General features: G+C 33.1%; 2 protein-coding genes and 1 long non-coding RNA gene across 4 annotated transcripts; 2 read left to right on the top strand and 1 right to left on the bottom strand.

Moving 5' to 3' along the window:
* Nucleotides 1-227: 227 nt before the first annotated feature.
* LOC123719963 (malignant T-cell-amplified sequence 1 homolog) lies at nucleotides 228-20474 on the top strand. The gene is made up of 5 exons (XM_045676323.1): nucleotides 228-361; nucleotides 16866-17018; nucleotides 17610-17710; nucleotides 18966-19167; nucleotides 20305-20474. Exons 1-5 carry the CDS (start codon nucleotides 351-353, stop codon nucleotides 20384-20386), a joined length of 549 nt encoding a protein of 182 aa, XP_045532279.1. The 5' UTR covers nucleotides 228-350; the 3' UTR covers nucleotides 20387-20474.
* LOC123719957 (adiponectin receptor protein) lies at nucleotides 1007-3766 on the top strand. Its single transcript, XM_045676307.1, has one exon. The coding sequence runs from the start codon at nucleotides 1367-1369 to the stop codon at nucleotides 2525-2527; it is 1161 nt and encodes a 386-aa protein (XP_045532263.1). The 5' UTR covers nucleotides 1007-1366; the 3' UTR covers nucleotides 2528-3766.
* LOC123719967 lies at nucleotides 5612-7569 on the bottom strand. 2 transcript variants are annotated; one of them, XR_006756034.1, is made up of 2 exons: nucleotides 6389-7569; nucleotides 5612-6125 (listed from the first exon to the last, which is right to left on the bottom strand). It is a non-coding gene; the product is annotated as an uncharacterized LOC123719967 (long non-coding RNA). The 2 variants fall into 2 exon arrangements; XR_006756033.1 differs by having other exon boundaries at nucleotides 5612-5958.
* Nucleotides 20475-21255: the final 781 nt, after the last annotated feature.

Below are 21255 nucleotides of genomic sequence, written 5' to 3'. Positions count from 1 at the left end.
TGTATTTAAACAAAGTAACCGCTATTATCTATTTGTATTCCTTATATTATACGAAAGAAGCTCACCAAAGTAATTTCTTTATCTTTACATCAAAATTATTTAATTACCATTAAAATTCTACTTTGACTGTTTTCAACTCTTGCTATTGCAAAGAAAATTTTAATCGGGTTGTTTTTATATACTTTGTGTTCAATTTATATACTGTGGTTTTATTATAACGTCGTAAAACATGTTTGACTTTCGGGTTATGACTTTGAAGTTTGATTAACAGCTGCAAAATCAGATTTTAATGTTGTGATAGTTTTATAGGGAAGAACAGTGGTAAAATCGTGCAAAAAACTACATTCATCATGTTCAAAAAGTAAGTGCTTTTATTAGTCTTAATATTTCAATAGCTCGAGCGCTTGGGGTCTTTTAATCGTTAATAATTTAATCATTTGAGGTTAGACTGAAGCGAAGTGAAGTTGGGTTTTGACAATTTCAATAAACAGCGAATGCCGTATCACACTAGACTACACTTACCCAATCAAAATCGTATATTCATTAGAATTTGTGACGTATGGTGATCGAGTCTCTGAATTCAAGTCAACCAATGAGAGTGCAGTGTTCTTGCCTGGTTATATGACGTGTATCCGATTGAAATAGGGCTGACTACATTTATATATCTGGTCTAATAAAAAAAAAATCTGATTATTTATTAAAAATTAGATTCAATTTCACACACTCGTATTATTATTTGGTATCAGTATCGTTAAGGGGTAGCTTTTTTTTAGTTAACTTTCTCTTATCTTTTAGTAAAAATAAAATTTGCCATGTTTTACGACGATTTTAAAATAATGAGACCGTGGTGGTAATTTAAACAATTAGGTTGTTGCACTAATTTTAATCCATTTTTCTTTAAAATTAACTAGTTATGGTATTTTCAAATTCCTATGTTCTTGGAGTGTGCCATCCTTAGTTTGCGTAAGTGAGATAGCTGTTGTTCACTGACAGAGATGGAATAAAAAATGGTGAAAGGTATGTTCACGAAACATCAGAAAATGAAAACTTGGCAATTGGCATTTGGTTGCTCCATGTTGGACAACTAGTCTTTCGCAGCTGTTTCAAATCATTTGTATCGTATTTTAATTATACGTAGCCACCAGCACACTCAATACATTGTGTTTTCTTCGACGGGTTATTTTTCATAACATATTAACAAATACATTGTGAAAATTGTGACCCAAAACTAATATCTCTTCAGTGACGTAATTAGAACGGTCGACGGTCGTAAAAATTGTGAAACGCGAGTGGCTACAGTGTACAGACAAATTATTTGTGTGAATGGGGCTGCTCCATTTGCTGTAAGTCCGTGTTATTTTTCAAAATGTGGGAACTGGATTCTGACACGGGATCCCAGAGCGCATCGTCGGATGGTATTCGACGTAGACAAGGATGGGATCCCGAGGCCGAGAGTCTTGCGTCCCAAATCGATGAGCTCGATGAGGTCCTTGCGGAAGAGGAAGAAGGATGTCCTCTACCATCGACTCCCGAAGATCAACACTTACTCGATGCGGAAATGGCCGAGGTTTTGAAGGCTGGTGTTTTGTCCGATGAAATTGACCTCGGAGCTTTGGCGCACAACGCTGCGGAACAAGCTGAAGAATTTGTTCGTAAGGTGTGGGAGGCGTCGTGGAATGTATGCCACTTTAGACACCTGCCGCGTTGGCTTCAAGACAATGATTACTTACACAGGGGCCACCGACCGCCACTACCATCTTTCAGCGCTTGCTTTGCGTCTATTTTCCGCATTCACACAGAAACTGGAAACATTTGGACCCATCTACTTGGATGCATCGCTTTCATCGGCGTAGCTATTTATTTTGTAACACGACCTTCCATTGAAATTCAAACACAAGAGAAGATGATATTTGGAGTTTTTTTCGTTGGTGCTATTGTTTGTTTGGGATTTTCTTTTGCATATCACACACTGCATTGTCATTCAGAAATGGTCGGAAAACTGTTCTCCAAATTGGATTATTGTGGAATAGCTCTGCTTATAATGGGTTCATTTGTTCCTTGGCTCTACTACAGCTTCTACTGCCATTATAGGCCAAAAATAATATATCTATCAGTGGTTGTGGTGCTTGGTTTTCTATCCATTATAGTGTCGCTGTGGGATAGATTCTCTGAGCCACGACTAAGGCCTCTTCGAGCAGGAGTTTTTATGGGTTTTGGTCTCTCTGGTGTAGTTCCTGCCATTCACTATGGTATTACAGAAGGCTGGTTAAGCCAAGTCAGTAAGGCGTCATTAGGTTGGCTGGTGCTAATGGGGCTTTTGTATATTCTAGGGGCAATGTTTTATGCCCTGCGTGTTCCTGAAAGATGGTTCCCTGGCAAGTGTGATATCTGGTTCCAGTCCCACCAGATCTTCCATGTGCTTGTCATTGTTGCTGCATTTGTCCACTACCATGGAATTAGTGAGCTAGCTTCATACAGAGTCACTGTAGGAGAGTGTTCAATACCCCAATCCTCAATTGCATTCTAACCGGCCCAGTCCCATATGTGATAGTAGATCATAGATAACTTAATAAGAAAAAACACAAATTTTCAATAGTTTCACTGTATATTTTTCACAATAATTACATAATTTTTTAACACATTTTTAAATAGGTTTTTTAAAAAAAAATTGCAGTGAGGCTGTATATGAATGTTGAAAGACACAAATTTGTGTTACAATTCTGTTTAGACTTCTTTGTCTTAAAGTTGATAGTTACTTTTAATTTTGATTATTTATTTATATTATAGATTCGTTAATGTTATTAGTTATTCCTTTTTTTTTATTTTCTTTACATCTGCACTAGTAATTACACGTAAAAGTATGACAATTTATTTGTATAAAATACTTAATCATCAAATATATTTTCAATATTGTACTTAATTTATTTGATGTACCTTGCACTAATTAGAATTATTTGTGGTAGTTTGTAGACAATGACCACATATTGTGACCTACTTTTAAATGTTTGTGAAATAGTTGTTTGATTCACTTTACCCTTATTATTTTACAAAAATTAAATGGTCCATTTGAGAATCTCATTTCACTTGAGAGGCCATATTTCAATATTTTTCATTTAGCTCATTTTCTGTCTTTATATTATTTACCTCATTATTAATAAACATTCCATTTTGAAATTGAAAAACAATGTTTGAGATTAGTTTTTATTATAACAATATCTAAAATATGTGGTCTAATGCTAGATATAATGAGAATTTATATTCTAAATTGTTGTAAGTGTTCATGATTATAAAGATTTTATGGAAAAACAAGAAAATAAAAGAAAAATTAAAGCAATTGGAAAGTACATTATTGTAGAATGTGTGGAATGGAGAAAATAAAAATATTTTAACTAAAAAAGTTATTTATGTGACAAACTTTGTGTTGGCAGTTTTTGTGCTTGTTTATTATTTTCATTAATTTCAGATATAAAAAAAATACTTGCGTTTTTGCTGAGATTGATCAGCATTTCAGTATTTTGCAAATCGTCTGCTCATGACTGATAAAGACAATATTTTCAACTATGTTTATGTAACTATTAATATAAATTTATCAATATAATAACTTTTCTTTCAATGTACCGATTCATCTTTATTCCATTGTTGCTAGAATAGAAAAATAAGTAGTAATATTAAACTTTATTGTGTAGATATTATCGCTTTCATAATTCATTGTTTAATTTGTTAGACCTTTTCTTGTTTTAAATGGGATAAAATGTGATTATGGAATAAAGTAATTTGAAAAATAAAATTTGATTTTTATTAAACATCATGGTGCACAATACATGATAAACAATAAAACCAAAAAAAAATGTTAAAGCATTATTGTGATGTTTGATGCTGTCACGTCTAAATGATATATAATTACATTAGTACTTTTGGTGTGTCACATGAAAAAGTGAAAGTCAAAAATCATTTATTCAGATAATGTACACTTATGAACGTCAAAAAAAGAAATATACATTAAATGCTTCTAATTTTACATTTACTGCGAGTTCTCAAATCAAGGGCGTGGAACGGAAGAGAAGAACTGGCAATAAACTCTCTGCTACTCTTTTTAATCGCCAAGTTTTTTTTGTATTACACTTCGTTTGTAAGAAGCTGCAACCATTACACCATGTTGCACATGACATCTTAAGTAATAAATAATTATAAAGTAAATTAAAAACAAAGATTTGTCTCAGATTGTCAAAGATCCTCTATCAGCAAGAGGCATGGTGAAGTAGAAGCACGCACTTGCATTCTCGTGGGGCATGGATTAGTACTGAATTTGTTCTACATAATGTACATTTATATATATATATATATATACATTTACTGGCCACATTTCAACAATAAAACTGATCATTGTTATGATTCAGTTAATATGCATCTACACTTTCCACTGAGAAATTACTGATAAGAAATCGATAACTTTCATAATGCCCGTGGGGTCAGTGAAGTGTGAACTTGCACTGACAACTCATAAGCGCCTTGAATTTTGCATCTTAGTGGTTTGTAATGCAAAAAAGGACTATTAAATTTATACTTATATTATAAAGAGGAATGATTTGTATGTTTCTACTAAAAAACTAACTTGAGTAAAAGCAATATATTTAAAATATAAATCTTCAAGCTGGAACAGGCCTAACGCAAAAATATACAGATTTTTAAAGATAGATCCGCTTTAAGTTAATATGCTGATTTAAAAGCTTTCTAAGCCTACACTACATATTTTATAATACTGTGCCATATTGAGCCATGGACGCGTTAGTGAGTGCGTGATGATTGATTAGGTTTTTTTTGTCAAAACTGGTGTACAATGAAAGTAATAAATTCCGACTCTAAACCAAGAGTAATAATATCGTTTCTTTTAACACTGTAGATAATATAGGACATAGGTTTGGTTCTATATTAGTTGAAAATAACAAAAGGTATTATAGGCTTATGTTTAATACTTAGAGATATAATCTGCATTGTTTATATTGATCAGAGTTTTAACCTTGACTAGGGCAAGGTAACCATGAAAGGTGTGTAGTCATCGGATCAATGAACTATCAATATGAAAAGTTTCTTTATTCAACACAATAAAATGAAAGACTTTGGTATTGTCTTTTGTTAAAATAGCTTTTACACATTAAGAAAAACACTTTTTGAACGGATTAAAGCTATGTATTATTATTAAAAACTTATAATTACAGATAACACAACTTTCCTGCAGCTGTGATACTTTTGACATTTAACATCTTTTGTCTTCAGTCACCGTGGCCACGCACGCTGAAAAGCACGCGAAACGTCGAAAAAAAACAAAATTTAGAATTATGCAAATAATTATAAATTTTTAAAATTAATACATAGCTTTAATCCGTTCAAAAAGTGATTTTCTTAATGAAAGACTTTCCTTTTCTTTACATAATTTTCACCACTTTCTCATTAAAATTACACTATGTTATAACATATAATTATTTATTGAATTTCAATTAAGTTTATTTTATAAATTCAATTTCTAATCTTGCTTTTCTTCGTCTAGGAAGACAAATTGTCTGTTTGGCTCCAGTTTTGGCTTAACACAATATGCTACATTAAAGGCATTCAAAACGAGAGATTTGATTTATTCATATTTGTTAGCAATACATAATAAAAGCCTTTATTCATCCATCTTATTGACATATTAAACAAAAATAGATAAAATAAAATTTTATTACTCTAAAATGCGGCCCCTGTCCGGGTGAAGGCACCTCCAACTTTTTTCATCCTATTTTATTTTTTGCCATTGTCATTCAAATTTTTTTAGCAATCATCCCGTCGGCCCATCGCTCTATAGGTCTGCCATTGTACCTTTTTCCTTTTGGGCCAGTCCATTCCGTTACTGTTTTAGACCATCTGCATCTGTTGTGTTATCTGTATAACAGGCTAACCTTCCCATCTCCATTTAATATGTTGCTTGAGGAAGCAATACATAATAATATATAAATACAGAGTAACATCGTGGTGGTTTCGCGTATAGAATATCACCGGAGATCAAAGTAAAATATCGCCAAAATTTACTTCAGAAAATGGTTTATAATTCAGACACGTAATACAACTTCCAACACACAGTATTATAAAATCTAAATAAAAACAAAAAGTAGCTATTTTTCTTGTGTTGAGAACATTTTTGAGGAAAAATATTGTGAGAACTGTTATATTTACGCGTGTGGTATACTGAACTGATCACCTAAACTTGCCTACTTACCTTAAAATAAAAAGTATTAATCAAATATATGTTGAATGACCACTAAAGACGTAGGTGATGGTCATTTCTCGCGAAACGGCGCTTTAAGTCATTATTTAATGTAGTTCGAATACAATTCGTGCTGTAGTCACTACTCACTAGTCCATTAAATTCCAAGTTCTCTTTTGTTACATATGGCCAATTGTCCTGTACGGCTATGAAGCTTTTACAATTAAAGAAGATACCCGTGGCACTTAAAGAAGGAGAAAGACGTATTTTCTTTTTATATATTATTTTGTTTTAGGCCAATTGTACGTTAGCACGACAATGTTATCGATCAATTGCTATATTTTATTACAGCGATAAGTAATATGGAAATGTGTTTATTTTCAAATACTATTCACTTCATGAATCCATTAAATACAGTATAATAATTGTTAATTGACTTTTTTTTGGAGCCTTAATTCATTTCCTGAGACACTTATATAAACCTATGTATGAGTATACCTTATACTCATACTCTCATATTTCGACTTATTCTTAATAAACTGTACCTAATCTTAATTATATCTAGTAATCCTATGTGTTAGTAATTTTTTTTTTCTGTTACTATATCTTAGTTAGTATCAGGAACCCTCTCTGGTAAAGGCCCCCTTCAAAGCTTGCCATCTTTCTATATCCCGAGCTATTTGAAACCATTAGGGACTCGCGTTTTTTTGATGTCATCATCCAATCGAGCGTAGCGTATCTTTGTTATAAAATCGCTTTATAACGAAGTTTTAGAAAATCTTTTTTTTTTGTTTCTTTAAAAATGCTGCTAACGGGCAGGTGGCTCACCTGATGTTAGAGGGCTCGCGAGTTTTGTTGCCGGTCTTGAATTGAGACGCTCTTTTCTTGAAGGACCCTAAGTCGAATTGGTTCGGAAATACTTCAGTGTGCAGCTGGTTCCACATAGTGGTGGTGCGCAGCAAAAACTTCCCTAAAAACGCTCAGTTGTGAAACATAATTGAAGTGATACGGATCTTGCGCGAATTCAACTTTTACTGTCCCCTCCGATATTTGTTTTTATCACCCGTGGCCTAGATTACTTATCATATTGAATTGATATGCAGTACAGTCATATTTCGAAATTCCTTGAATTACTAAATTGCTTATCCATAGCCACAAGTTTTTTTTAATTTAGCTAAACCTATGTTAATCTACATATAGTATAGTTTATCACGTGATACTATTTATTTTGATTTATCCAAGACCGGAAACATACTCCTATGGGCAGTGTTTAAGGGTAGATAGCAAACAGCTTTCCAATGTCATTCCACACAAATCTTTTTTTGACCGGAACAAAATCTCTTCTGTTCTTCTTCTTAAGCACTTCTTATATAGCCAGAGTTAGATTGTTGGATTTATATTAATAGCTAAATGTGGCGAAATGCCAAAAACTAGGCAAAATATTGATACTGCAGAGTTGTTTTTAAGTATGCTTTAATCAGCTGATCTACTTTAATGATACATGAAAATAGTAAACATTTGGATGTGCCAATTATTTGTTTAAAACTTCCGTTTATCTATATATATCAATGCTAATCTAGCCAAAAAACCTATTCATCAAAGCCAAGTTTTATAAGAAATTAAGGAACCAAAAAATGTTTCTATATCTAATCATTAATTTTTTGTACTTTGGTAAAAATACATCTCTCGTCTTTGTCCAAGAAAATATGACGCACCTAATTTTAGAAGACAGGAAATATATCCACCAACATAGAAATTCTATCTTATTCGTAGTAAAATGTTTACTAACTTTATTACATTAAACAGCATATGATAAGTGTAGGTCAAAGAATATGTTATCAATCCACATTTTGTAAGAACGTTACAATAGAATAATATAATAGAAGCATGAATCAATAGTCGATATTTTCGTTGTTCAGACTAGTCTTAACCTACATACGAAGATATAGAATAACGATGCTATATAATATCTTTACACATTGATAAATACAGGACAATTATCTATATAAATAAAAACTAATCGTAAAATATGTATAGCGCTGGCTGGAATTTTATTTATTCTTTAAAATCTAAAAACTTGAAAGTATTTTTCCTTTTTATTTAGTAAAACATATTAAGGCGAAATAAAATATTTAATAAGGTTTTTAAAGCGTGTCTGACTATATTATGATAGAACTCCATCCACAGTTTGCCTCAGACAGACTGTCTCGCGAGCTGAACAATACCCACTAAAAACTTGTATTACCTTCTGAAACTTAGCAGTACACTGAAGCAGTACTGATATCGTAATAAGAAGTACTAAATGAATAATTAACTTTTGAAACAAAGGATCTGAAGGGCGGCATATCAGACACGTCATGATTTTTAACAATAGTTTTTATAATAGGGTTTTATGTTTTAACAATGATTATTTACATATTTTTAAAAAGTCGTATAAACTTATGGAAATATATTGAATGTATTTTTAATGTTATTTTGATGAACTGAAATCATTAACTTTCTCGCTGACCGCGCTGTGAATATTGACGAACGTGGAATTATGTTAATAATGCGATGAATTACAAATCAAGTTTTATTTATGTATGTACGATTACAATTATAAATGATTTTATGATTCATTTTAAACGCTCGTTCTTTGTAACATGCAGTCTTGTAGCAACTTATATGGTTTCTAGTGGAAAATTCCTAGACTTGTAATGGGATTATTGTAAGCTTAGGTACTTATAGGCTTATAATAATACGCTAGAAAGTAAAGAATTCTCTTTTCATAGTATAATGTTGCCGAAGATTATTTTGTTATTTTTTCTTTACAAGTTTATATAAACAACGCGTAGGACAGCGGTGTTATTCCAGAAATCGAATGCTATTTTCGGATACCCACAGGAAGCTAGAAATTTTAAATAGATTATCATATCTTCTGCTAAATTCAAATTACCTAAAGATATTTTTATTTAAGATATATATGTATATAGGATAGACATATTTTATTATCTACTTTACTAGGCTTTGATTTAATTGTGATTGAACGTGACATAGATAGGGTGATAAAAAGTAAGCGGAAGCTGTAATATGGATTATTGTGTATTTGTTATAAAGAAATAGATAGTAATGTTTAATACCTTCGACGACTACATAGTCGGGGAATTTCTAGAGTTATAATTTTAAAAAAAGGTAATATGGATTATTGTTTATTTGTTATAAAGAAATAGATAGTAGTGTTTAATACCTTCGACGACTACATAGTCGGGGAATTTCTAGAATTATAATAAAAAAAAGTAATATGGATTATTGTTTATTTTTTATAAAGAAATAGATAGTAGTGTTTAATACCTTCGACGACTACATAGTCGGGGAATTATTAAGCGCCGCATTCTTTGTATTATTCCATCTCCTTTCCGCGCGACTGGTTGTATGTTAAGGAAAGGGATAGACAGATGTAATTGGGCTGCATAATTCTTTATATGTGAGAAGATTTATAGTTAGTTTTGTAAAATGAGAGTTTCTTCACATTTTCTCTTTCGTTGAGGCGGTAAATTTAACTTTGAAATGATCTCATGAATAACGTTTTTCTGTTTCCGCAACGACGACGCGCGCGCAATAAGCTGACGATAGAAAAACCGTTAAATTGACGTAAATCCACGACAACGTTTTTGTCCTGTAATAATAAGTTGCGAATTATATTTCCTCTTATTCGTATACCGACGGTCATTACTTTTAACAAAGGTACCTCGTGCGCCGGAAAATGGAAGTTTTTTCAAACACTTTACTCGTACTGTGAAGGAAAGTAGCGAGAGAACCAAAATTATTTCGTACCTATTTGTCGCGTTACATTAAAAAATCAATGAAAAAGGTGTAGTAAAAGGTTGGAGGGTGACGGGAGGGGGAGAGAAATAGTTCAATTATCATGCTTAAAACATGGGATTTTAACATCGTTGATAAAACTTGAGTAATAAATTGTAAGGAAATTCGTTTCCTATAAGTTATTGTTTCTAAGTTTGGAAAAGTTGGGCAAACTCGTAAATCTTTATTATAACTATTATATGAATGAATAACTTTTATCATGAAACTTTGTATTTCATGTAAGTAGTTATATTATTGAGGATGCTAAAACCAATGTTTTTTATTATTAATACATTATCTGTGAGAGCAATTGCTTTATCTAAAATCCTATAATGAACACGTGTGTCTATTAAATTCTATCGTGATTCGATAGTATGTAGTGTGGATTCAGTTTCCTCACCTAGACGCCCATTTGGTCCGTTGTGTGTGTTTTACATTATTAAAAAAAATACAATTGTTTGGCATACAAGTCATTGGGCCATTAAATGAAAAAAATATCCATCAGTACTCCTTGGATTTTGAAGACCGAGATCAGAGGAGTTATTTAGGATTTGTGTAATCTCAATCCCCTTTTTTAATTAAATAAGTTTAATTCCCGATATTGATGATACAAATGGTACTCGAAACATCTGCAGCATTAATAAAACTTCTATAGTAACGAGTTTTGATCGTAAATAGCAAAGTGCTACTTTGAGAGTTTTATATATGGGCTGAATTTATCTTTGAATTAGAGAAATACATAATGTATTTATTTTCATTCAGTTCAGTTTGTAAAATATTAATGTCTCAAGAATTGTTTTTAATAGATTATTTGATTAGCTTCGGAAAAACACACCAACATTTTTTAAAATATCATATGGAAAACAAAGCAATTTAAACATGAGTTAATTTTATCTGCGGTTTTTGTGTAAAAAATAATGAAACAAATAAAAACTTTATTACACACAATATACAGGATATTAAGGTAAAGTAAAGTTCACTAGCCTCCACACTAGGAATCCCTGTGTTGTGTACAGATGGGCTGTTTTCGCGAGTGTAGCTCGGCCTGAACGAGAGATTTTCCCACGATTAGCGCTAGCAAAAACTAATTTGACTCATCTTAGGGCAATAAATCTAAGTGACATTTTAATACAAGTGAAGTCGAACTTTTTGGACATTATCGGAAACAAGATTGTATGACAATTTACGAGGCTCCATGTTGTACATGGGCTTTTGTTTTCTGTGCCACGGCGGCTAACATTTGGTTTGCGCTTCTATTTATGTACTAATATATATATGTAACTTAATTAATTTAAGTAAAATAAATCTTTTAATAACGAGGTGAATTTTAATACCTCCTAAACAAAACACTTGTCTATATAGTTCTCGTAAAACGAAACACAGTCATGTGACTTATTTTAAATAATAACTTTATCCATAAGAATGCGAAACCGGCTTCGGCTGCCAACCGGATTTCCTCATAAAGGCGAGAGGGACTCTTCCTTCTTCCTCTCACTCAAACAACTACTATATATCTATTTTAATATAGAAGTATGGTACAGCCCAACTTTTTATGTCATGTTCCACTCATAAAACAAAGCTTTGTTTGATAAATTCATGAACAAGACGATATGAATGTAACAATAGTACATTCCGTGCCAACGCGAACTAATTTAGCGCATACGGTCGATCAATTATGACCTAGAAATCAAAACTTTTTAGGCTATTAAAAGCGATCTTGTAGATCTATGCTAATATTATAGAAATAAATTTTTGTACGTTGAAATGTCCTGGCTATATCAAAAAATCTTTTGCCATTTGGACAGGCCCGATTTTTAGTTCTTATAATTTATAGATACTAAAAAAACGTTTAACTATCTGTCTGACCGAAAGCCAGGGTGTTGATTAACAATGTAAAACAAGAGTCCGCCATGATTATTTCATTTGCTATTGTTATTTTGGTGTGATCGTAAAGAACTAAGAGCTTATGCCGTGTTTTGCTTTATTGTAAATGGTTAGGTTAGTCTTGTTGCCTAGGAACGTTTCGTTCACTCACTTGTCTGACGGATTTTAATTACTGTCTAGAGATTCAATTAACTCTCTGATTTAACAACTTTACTGCGACATACATACCTTTAATAGTACTTTGGTTGTTGGCGAGTTGAAAATTGTATTAATAAATACTTGCTTCTTATACAATACGGTTGCTTTGAAATCTTATGGTTGATAATACTGGAAGCTCACGTGTTTGATCAATTCCTATGTAACTAAATATTTAAATAAACTTAGTTAATCAATAAATATTCGGGAAATAAAAGGCGTTATTGTAGTATAAATACATAGGATATTACTTATTATGGAAGCCACGTTGCGGTTGCAACAGGAAACACTGTTATCAAACGAATAAATATCTTGTTAAACATAAACGACTCCATAATACACCTACAACGTATAAGCGATATTGTTTATTATTATTTTTAATCTCACTGACAATTGTTCTAAATTGACTTTGAAATAAAAACCTCCTTGTCTTTTTGTGTAGCGTCCATTGTCAAATGTCAATATTTATATTTATAAATTGGGTTGCTGCACAGACTTTAAATGTAACACGCTTGCTTTGGGTTTTTTTTTATAATTTTACGGACTTGTACGACGTTATAATGAAATATAGGTCACGGATGCACTGTAAGCTTATATCACGTCGTTACTGCACTCGCTGTACCAGAGATACATTAAAAATAGCTCATGGACGTATAAAAGATTGTGTAAGCCTCGTGGTACACAAACACGTGATCTATTGCGCACGTGGCGCTCAGCGGAATCGTGCGCCGCCGACGTTGATTTTGTATGAACGGATGATAACACAGTTCAATAGGGCTGCCTTTCATTCCGATATCATTCGCTTGAATTGTGATATGCACATCATCCGATCCATGTATGATGTAGGTTTGTTTTTGTGCATTTATTAATGTATATCAATACAATGTTAAAAGATGTTTAAACTGAGCAGTAGGTAGGTATTTCTTCGGTTAATCTAAAACGCAAACGGAACAAAGCTATGCACCTTTGTCATTGATATTCTAATGACAGCTGTGTTAGAGTATTTTAATCCCGCTCGCAGCTTTCCCCATGTGGATGTGCGTATTTTGGCATAAAGCCATAATCTTTTGATTTTTTACCTAAAACTTCAGATATCACACTATGTATTATTGACAACCGTACCAATTTCGTTTGGAAGAGGACGTAGCCGAGGGGGACTTCATTTTATAATTTGTAAGGATGAAGAAGATTATTGAATAAGTTTATATTGAAGTAAATTAATATTTATTTAAAATCTAAATTTCTGGTGTATTAACATGTGATATAGGCAAATATTTGTTGTGACCCTAAATTTCAATGCCGCGGTATGTTTTTGTTTTTCTATTCAATTCATGTTATCAAATATGCTTGGACATAAGGCTTAAATATTAGGTTTATAAAAATATTTTATTTATAATAATATCATGTTATTAAAAAAATCTAGTAAAAGATTGAAACGGAAATGTACAGGACACAGGATAAAGATAAATGGACGAAGAAAGTGACGGAATGGCTTCCGCTACGTAAAAATCAAAACGAGGAAGACAAATAAAAAGATGGGAAGATGATGTGCGAAGAGTGGCTGGTCCTATGTGGATGCGTAAAGCTAGAACCAGAGAAGAGTGGAAGACCTTAGAGGAGGCCTGTCCAAGGACAAGCTGTTTAACAAAAACCAACCAGCTTGCCGATTAATTATTAGTATATTTTTTTAGTATTTCACGTTTTTATGTACTAGTATAAAAACTACAGCAATAAAGGCTTTTATTATTTTAAATAAAAAATAAGAATATGTTTAGATTTGTAAATAACATACAAAGGCTCGTTATGTAACGCTTATGTATTACATTTTGAAGTATAAAAATTCCATCGAAAGCTGAAAAGGCCCGTGTCTTATGCTTCCTTCAATCAGTCAACTTATTAAGTATAACAATTGTTAGCTAAGTCGTAAAATAGGTTATATTTTAAGCCCTATAACAGTTTTGTAATCTATGATTACAGATAATATACGTTATAGACGAGGAATATTTGAGAATTCTATTTAAATATAGAGTATGTATTGCACACATAAACAAATTACAGCTTCTGATTTTTGAAGGCAGTTATAAAGAGCGCCTTTACTCTCTACCTTCCAATAGCGATATCGGTACCGATCCCGATGTTTTTGTATGCAATATCGATGTGGTTCTTTTAATTATGACAGCGCTGATGTCGCTGCGTGTTACCGCGCGGTCCCAACTTTGCAGAGTAAGGAGCAGGTTGTTCGGAGTCGTTTCTCTTGTTCAAATGAATTTCCTCATGTGTATATTATGGCTTAAGTAACTATTTTATATTTATCTATGGCTAATGACACTTCGAGGACACCTATTTATGGACTTACAATTCGACGTTATTATTATGATTTGAAAGTGGCAATTTATCTTGTTAATTTTTTTTTAAATTAAGCTTTTTTGACGTGACAACGTCTTATAATTCGATGGAGCCGGCTGCACGCATGAAAAAACATGACTCATGCGGCGTTACCTCGCTCTGAGGTGTTCCATTTAAGGCTTGAAGTGCAAGTGAGAGCGCGAAACGTGCGACAAAGAGGCACAATCGGCAGCGTTCGACATCTGTCTCTCTCCTACTTGAGTGAGCGATGAAAAAAAAAATTACATATGTAATTGTATTTATGCGTACAAATAAATGATTAATTCAAGTCAATCATTTCCTCCTTCTCTATATCCATACAAAATATCTATCAAACAAATAGAATTAAAATTTGCCTTTGAAAAAGCAACCATTCCATCAGTATTTTCTTATGAAGTTTTCACGTTCAACTATCGTCAGTAAACCGACTTTACAGACAACCGTTTTTTTTAGTTATAAGTAATCTTACAAACACATTATTATAAAAGAAAAGACGTAGATAATATACAAAGCGTAAATAGTTAACATTGTTAAACAAAATACAAAAAGTAAAGTTAATTAAGTACACAATGTATTTGTTGTATCTATTAAGATAAACAAATAAAATAGAAATTAAACATTAACCAAAGTACAATTAAGTTGACTTTAAAATACTGATTTAAAAAAAATGGGTCTTCCCGCATCCTATATTATTTCCTCACGCCCTATTGGTGTAGCCAATGTGTAAATGATAAAAATAATGTTAGTGTTTTCTACTGTAGCAACGTGTTACGAAAGTAGCATTGAGGAGTAGTGAGGAAACCCTTGCATACACGTGAACTGCAAATATAGTAACTCATTATGTGTGGTCACTACTTGCGAAGAGTATTGCATTTGTATTTATAGACAAATCGAATTTCGATTTGTCTATATATATTTTACAAATGTATTTCACAATTCCAAATTTTTACAACATCACCTCGACGTCCGTCGTTCCATAATGAAAGGTTTTTAAAGGTAGTTTTTATCACCACTATGTGGACCCAGCTGCCCACTAATGTATTTCCGAACCAATTCCATTAAGGGTCCATCAAGAAAAGAGCGTACCAATTCTTAAAAGGCTGGCAAGGCACTCGCCCCCTCTGGCATTGAGAGTGCCCAAGGCGGTATTACTTAACATCAGATGAGCATCCTGCCCGTTTGCCCCATATTCTATAGAATAAAAAAATAAATGAGAAGAAGGTCTAAGTTCTTGGGTATGAAACGAACTGTTTTGTAGGTATACGCGTATAACCTGAAGAACCTGTGTTCGATGCCGGCGAAATAGTTATTGTTACGGTTTAATAGGCACACTGGTACTACTTTCGACGCAACAGAAATGTGCTTCATTGCTCATTGCATTTGCAGATCATAGTTTGATCTCTCATATAGTCAGTCTGCCGTAATATTACAAATTTGTTAGTAATACCAAAATGGCAGTGGGCAATAGCCCGTTACAATATACGGGAATTCTACGTAATAATCAAACAATCTTGCAATAAAAGGCCAATTCTTAAAAGGTCGGCAACGCACTTGCGAGACTTTGGGCGGCGGTATCGCTTAACATCAGGAACTTCCTGCCCGTTTGTCCCCTGCTATATATATTTTAAAAAAGTGTGTGCGTACAAAGTACACATGTCAGAAGTGAAACTTCTTTGTAAATTAATTATTACTAAAGTAAAAGCCTCAATAGATGATTATGTACCAGTATATGATCACTACATGTATTTGTATATCTATATTCACAATGTTTAGACACTGTATTCGTGCTAATGATAATATAAATAAATTGTTTACTGCACAAGACGTTATGCGACAGAATTGCCATCTAAAGTTCTCATATGTAACTACTAAATACATCAACCAATAGTGTGTATTTTATCTCGATCTCCTTTACTCTCTCGTTCGCCCTTTCTTAATCGTTCTCAATCGCTCTCTCCCCTTCGACAAAAACGCTGTACATTTTCGTGACTCTAATCTATTATTGCGTTTCATCCATAAAAAAATTACCCTTGTGCACCTCAAGAAGTTTCACTTCGAAAATTGTCATAGTCTATCAACCTTTTAAGGTTAAATATCTACAAATAATATTGTAATGGTTATTATTAAAATGTTAACCGTATAATGATTCTCGTTGTTACTTTAATTATACATACAATGAACTGTCCATTATAATACTAAACTAATTATATTTAAGCAATTATTATCTATATTTAATAGACAAACTAGTTATTGACTTGATTAGACTTGTTATTCATTTGATTACATCGATAAAACACATTTTTAAGGAGTATTTTCTTTTTAGATTCGATGAAAAGGAAAGCATTTCTGGAGTTCAGCAGCTAAAATCTTCAGTACAAAAGGGTATCAGGTCACGCTTGTTGGAGCTCTACCCATATTTAGATAACTACATTGACCAGATTTTACCCAAAAAGGATACTTTCAGGATTGTCAAATGGTAAGTTTTGCTGTCATCCCAATATGGATGTGAGTATAATTAGGTGGCGACGGAAGAGATAAACAAGGATGGAATTGATGTGGGTACGAGGGGCGGTAATAAATAATAATACTGTCAAATACTGGGTAAATGAGAACTAGGTCCGTTCAAGTATTACGTAGGCAGATTTATAGCAATTTATCTCCCACCCCCCCTCCTTCCTCTTGTCCGCAAAAGTAAGCAAAGCTCTCAAAAATAGTACATAAACATATAATTTTTTTTTGTAGGAATTCTCGAAAATGCATTTCGTTTTCAAGCCGAGACAATAATGCGTAATATGTGTTAAAAGTAAATAATTACTGTTGTCGTAATCCCCGTATAAGAAAATCAAAGACCCCCCTCCCCCTATAGTGCTTACATAATACTTGAACGGCCCCTAAGCGAGAAAACTCTATTAATGAGAGTATTTACCAAGTCATTTTGCCCTCCTAAAACCTCTATCAATGAGAAATATAAAACTTGTAAGTGACAGTAATTTGTCATGCGTGATAAGAGAGATTGATATTTACCTTACCATACTTACTTATTAGACTTTGGTATTTTCATTTTCAGCCACGACCACATCGAGATTATGGTGAACAGTGCTGGTGAGCTGCTCTTCTTTAGACACAGAGAAGGATCGTGGATGCCCACACTCAGACTGCTACACAAATGTATGTGCAAAATTAAATTAATATTCTACAGTTTTAAAGCTATATATATATATATATATAGAGAGAGAGAGAGAGATATATATGTATATAAATGATTTGCTGTTCGGTTGACTCGCTAAACCTCGAGTAAAGTTGGATCGATTTGTGATCTGAAATATTTTTGAAAGTTCAGCGGGAACAATAAATAATAAATAAAGAAAAATACTTAAAACGACGAATTAATTTTCCGTTAAAAACTGTTACTAGTTGGGAAATACTTGATGTCATTTAAAAATAAAAAATTGTCACTTGGTTGTCAATTGTCGTATGTATATTTTAGAAATTCTTGTTTCATTGTTGTAGTACCGACGTCATTGACCGTCTGTTTTAAAAGTATTGTATTAAGTTTTGACACAAATATAAGCAGGTGATACGAAGTTCGCCAGGCCATAGTTATGAATATGTAACTAAAATAACGAAATTTTATATTAATAACTTAAATACGTAAATATCTTGGCCTAGTTCAATATGTGTAACATAGATTATATGATCTTCAAATTGATTAATACCCGCAATGTTTGTAGAACTAATTAAGAATGTAAAAAAGGCAAATTCCATGCTCATGCCTTTCACCAAGAACACTTTTAAAGATATATAAATGTCACATTAAACCACCATTAGAGTATGCCTACAGCATTTGGAATCTTTATTTCATAGAAAATATTAATGTTTGAATGGTTTCAAAGAAAATGAAGAAACCGAAAATGGTCAGAGCACAATCCTTATAAATAGAGTCTGAAAGTACTTGATCTTAGTTATTTAGGATGTAGGCGATTAAAACGTAATCTCATTGAATCCTATAACTGGACCCCATAATGTTCCAGGAACTGAGATGATCTTTATTTTAAATGAGAAGACACATTTGTGGGGTTGTTACTTAAAACTGAAAACCAGTCAATACAATACAAATTTCCTAAACACCTTTCTTCCAAACCAAGTGAAGGCTGAATATTACTGGTAGTTATTTACAAAGTAATAATAATAATGTCACATGAATGGGATTGCACGGTACAAACACTCAATAATGAGGTACATAGTTCCGACGCTATTGTTAAGTATCTAATATTATTGTTCCGGCTTACTTCTAAATTATGATTATGCTTTCCCATTATATTTTTGTCACCCGCGCCACCTAGTGTGTATAAAGTATAACGTTGGAAAACGGCGAACTCATGATCTCATATTGCCTCTAAATGAATAAGATATATCTTTACAGATCCATTCTTCCTACCAATGCAGCAAGTGGACAAAGGTGCCATACGTTTCGTGCTCAGTGGCGCCAACATTATGTGCCCCGGTCTGACGTCACCAGGGGCGAGGATGAGTTCCGTGGAAAAGGGCAGCGTGGTGGCAGTGATGGCTGAGGGGAAGGAACACGCATTGGCCATTGGCATCACTTCGCTGTCTACTAAGGAAATGTAAATATACAGAGGCATATAGTGTATCATGTAGGGCATAACTGAACCATTTGGTCGTTGGTTGGTTATTTATTTATTTCCCCCCATATAACATTTACAACAATAATTCAAAATAAGATTACAGTTGAGAAGGTATTGGGAGACTTTCCAAACTAGGTAAGAACCTGTGATATGGATAACCAGGCTTCCATTCACAGCAAAGTCATATTGAGTAGTACCAAAAAGTACATACATAATATATGGGTAGGCAAACAAAACAAAACAAAGCAGTCAACTAGTTAGGAGTTAGTAGAAATAAAGTTGTATGGGTGTATGTTTGGGTGTGTGTATGCAATTGTGATAGTGGGAGAGGCTATGTACGCGTGTGTAAGTGAGTGTTAGAAGGGTGTGTGTGGGTCTGTCAGGCACACGCCTGAGAACATATGTGAAAATTATTTTAATACATCTAGCAGATTTTTCGTTTGGTTATAGTTCAAAGTAAGTAAAAATGTATGAACTATTTGCTTTACATATTGGATGGATTAGTGAAAAGAGTTACGAAGCAGCTTCAAAAGTAATGCTAATTACTTTTACTTTATTAGAGAAATCGGTAATCACAACATATATTTCATTGAAGCTTAGAACTAAACAAATATTAATACATGCTGGTATTGACCATCTTAGTAAGAGGCTGGTGCCTGTAATAGGACTGTAGAAGTCCTGTGGTAACTCGTCACCGGTTATAGAACAAACAGAAAATATACAAAAACATGACCACATACTATGACTAAACTAAAGTAAGAAACAAAATAAAACTAAAGTGTTGTGGGTGTGTGAAAGATTTTCATTTACAGTCTACCTCAAATGGCTACTGATAACAAATCATATATATGTATTATATAATAATGATATCTTGCATCAATCAAACATCATCATATTTTACTACAATTTAAAGGGGCTAAGAGTGCTTTTATTTTACTATTTTATTTATTTACATCTCCGTTTGAGACTTGTCCTAGTTTCAATATCGTTATAAATAAATAAAATTAATTTTCTAAATACATTGAGGCAGTGTGTCTATGTCAATGATTCAAAGAACCCAGTATCTAATTGAAATTTATCACATAGGCATATACTAAAATCTTACTTTTGTTGCAGAGCTGAAGTTAATAAAGGAGTTGGAATAGAAAACTGCCATTATCTCAATGATGGACTCTGGCAAATGAAACCAGTGAAGTAAACCTGTGGAAGCCCATTCTTGTACTATCATATATGTATTAAAAATTTATTTTAAGCTTTTTTCTGAAATAAATATGTATGGCACAAATCTCGAGAGTTACGATCTACTTTAACCTGTACTTTGTATCTCTTAATAGTGAAACCAGCAGTGAAGATAATTATTCAAACATAACGGTAGTGCGCTGCGGCGGGAGAGTGACGTATCGATCGCGTGATTGGTAAATCAGTTGACGTTTGTGTCCCGCGTTGTGTACGATGCGCAATCTTTCCCCCACTCCCTTGTTTACTGCTCAAGAAGTTTGCCGGTATCTGTAGAATTCTTTTAAATAAATTAATAATGTTACGATATAAAATAACAATAAGAAATTTTAAAAATTATTAATGGTAAGAATATATATAAGTACATAACTAAGCGCGCCCTACTCCTCTTGTCTAAGACACAGCCAGCATCGGAATACTTGGCGTTGACATATCGAACGACAGTTTCGCGGTCATTTGGAAGTAAAAGCTAAATAAGACTGCAAGAAGCACACCAATTGCTTAGCAAGCTAGCTCGCAACTCAACTCAACGGAGAGCAGTTAGAATTGTCGACGTGCAATCCATTTCCGATCCAATCCATGAGCTTGATTCCTTTGGCGTTGCGTAGAGATGTGGGGACACGCTTCACCTTCTACCGCATTTACCACGAAGAGTGTTCAGAGGAGTTATTCGGATAAATACCTGCAGCTGAGTGTCATCACCGGACATCGAAATTCCACCTGTATAACTAAAGTAACAACTAAGCATTTTTGCCGTACAGCACCACTATGAAAACAGCTGCCCATCTAACTATTTTCGAACACATTCGAGTTAGGGACCCTAAAGGAAAA

The sequence above is a fragment of the Pieris brassicae genome, chromosome 1, assembly GCF_905147105.1.
Source record: "Pieris brassicae chromosome 1, ilPieBrab1.1, whole genome shotgun sequence".
Taxonomy (NCBI): Eukaryota; Metazoa; Arthropoda; class Insecta; order Lepidoptera; family Pieridae; genus Pieris; species Pieris brassicae.
Note: the sequence above shows the minus strand (reverse complement) of the source record. Positions and strands in the feature narration are given on the sequence as shown.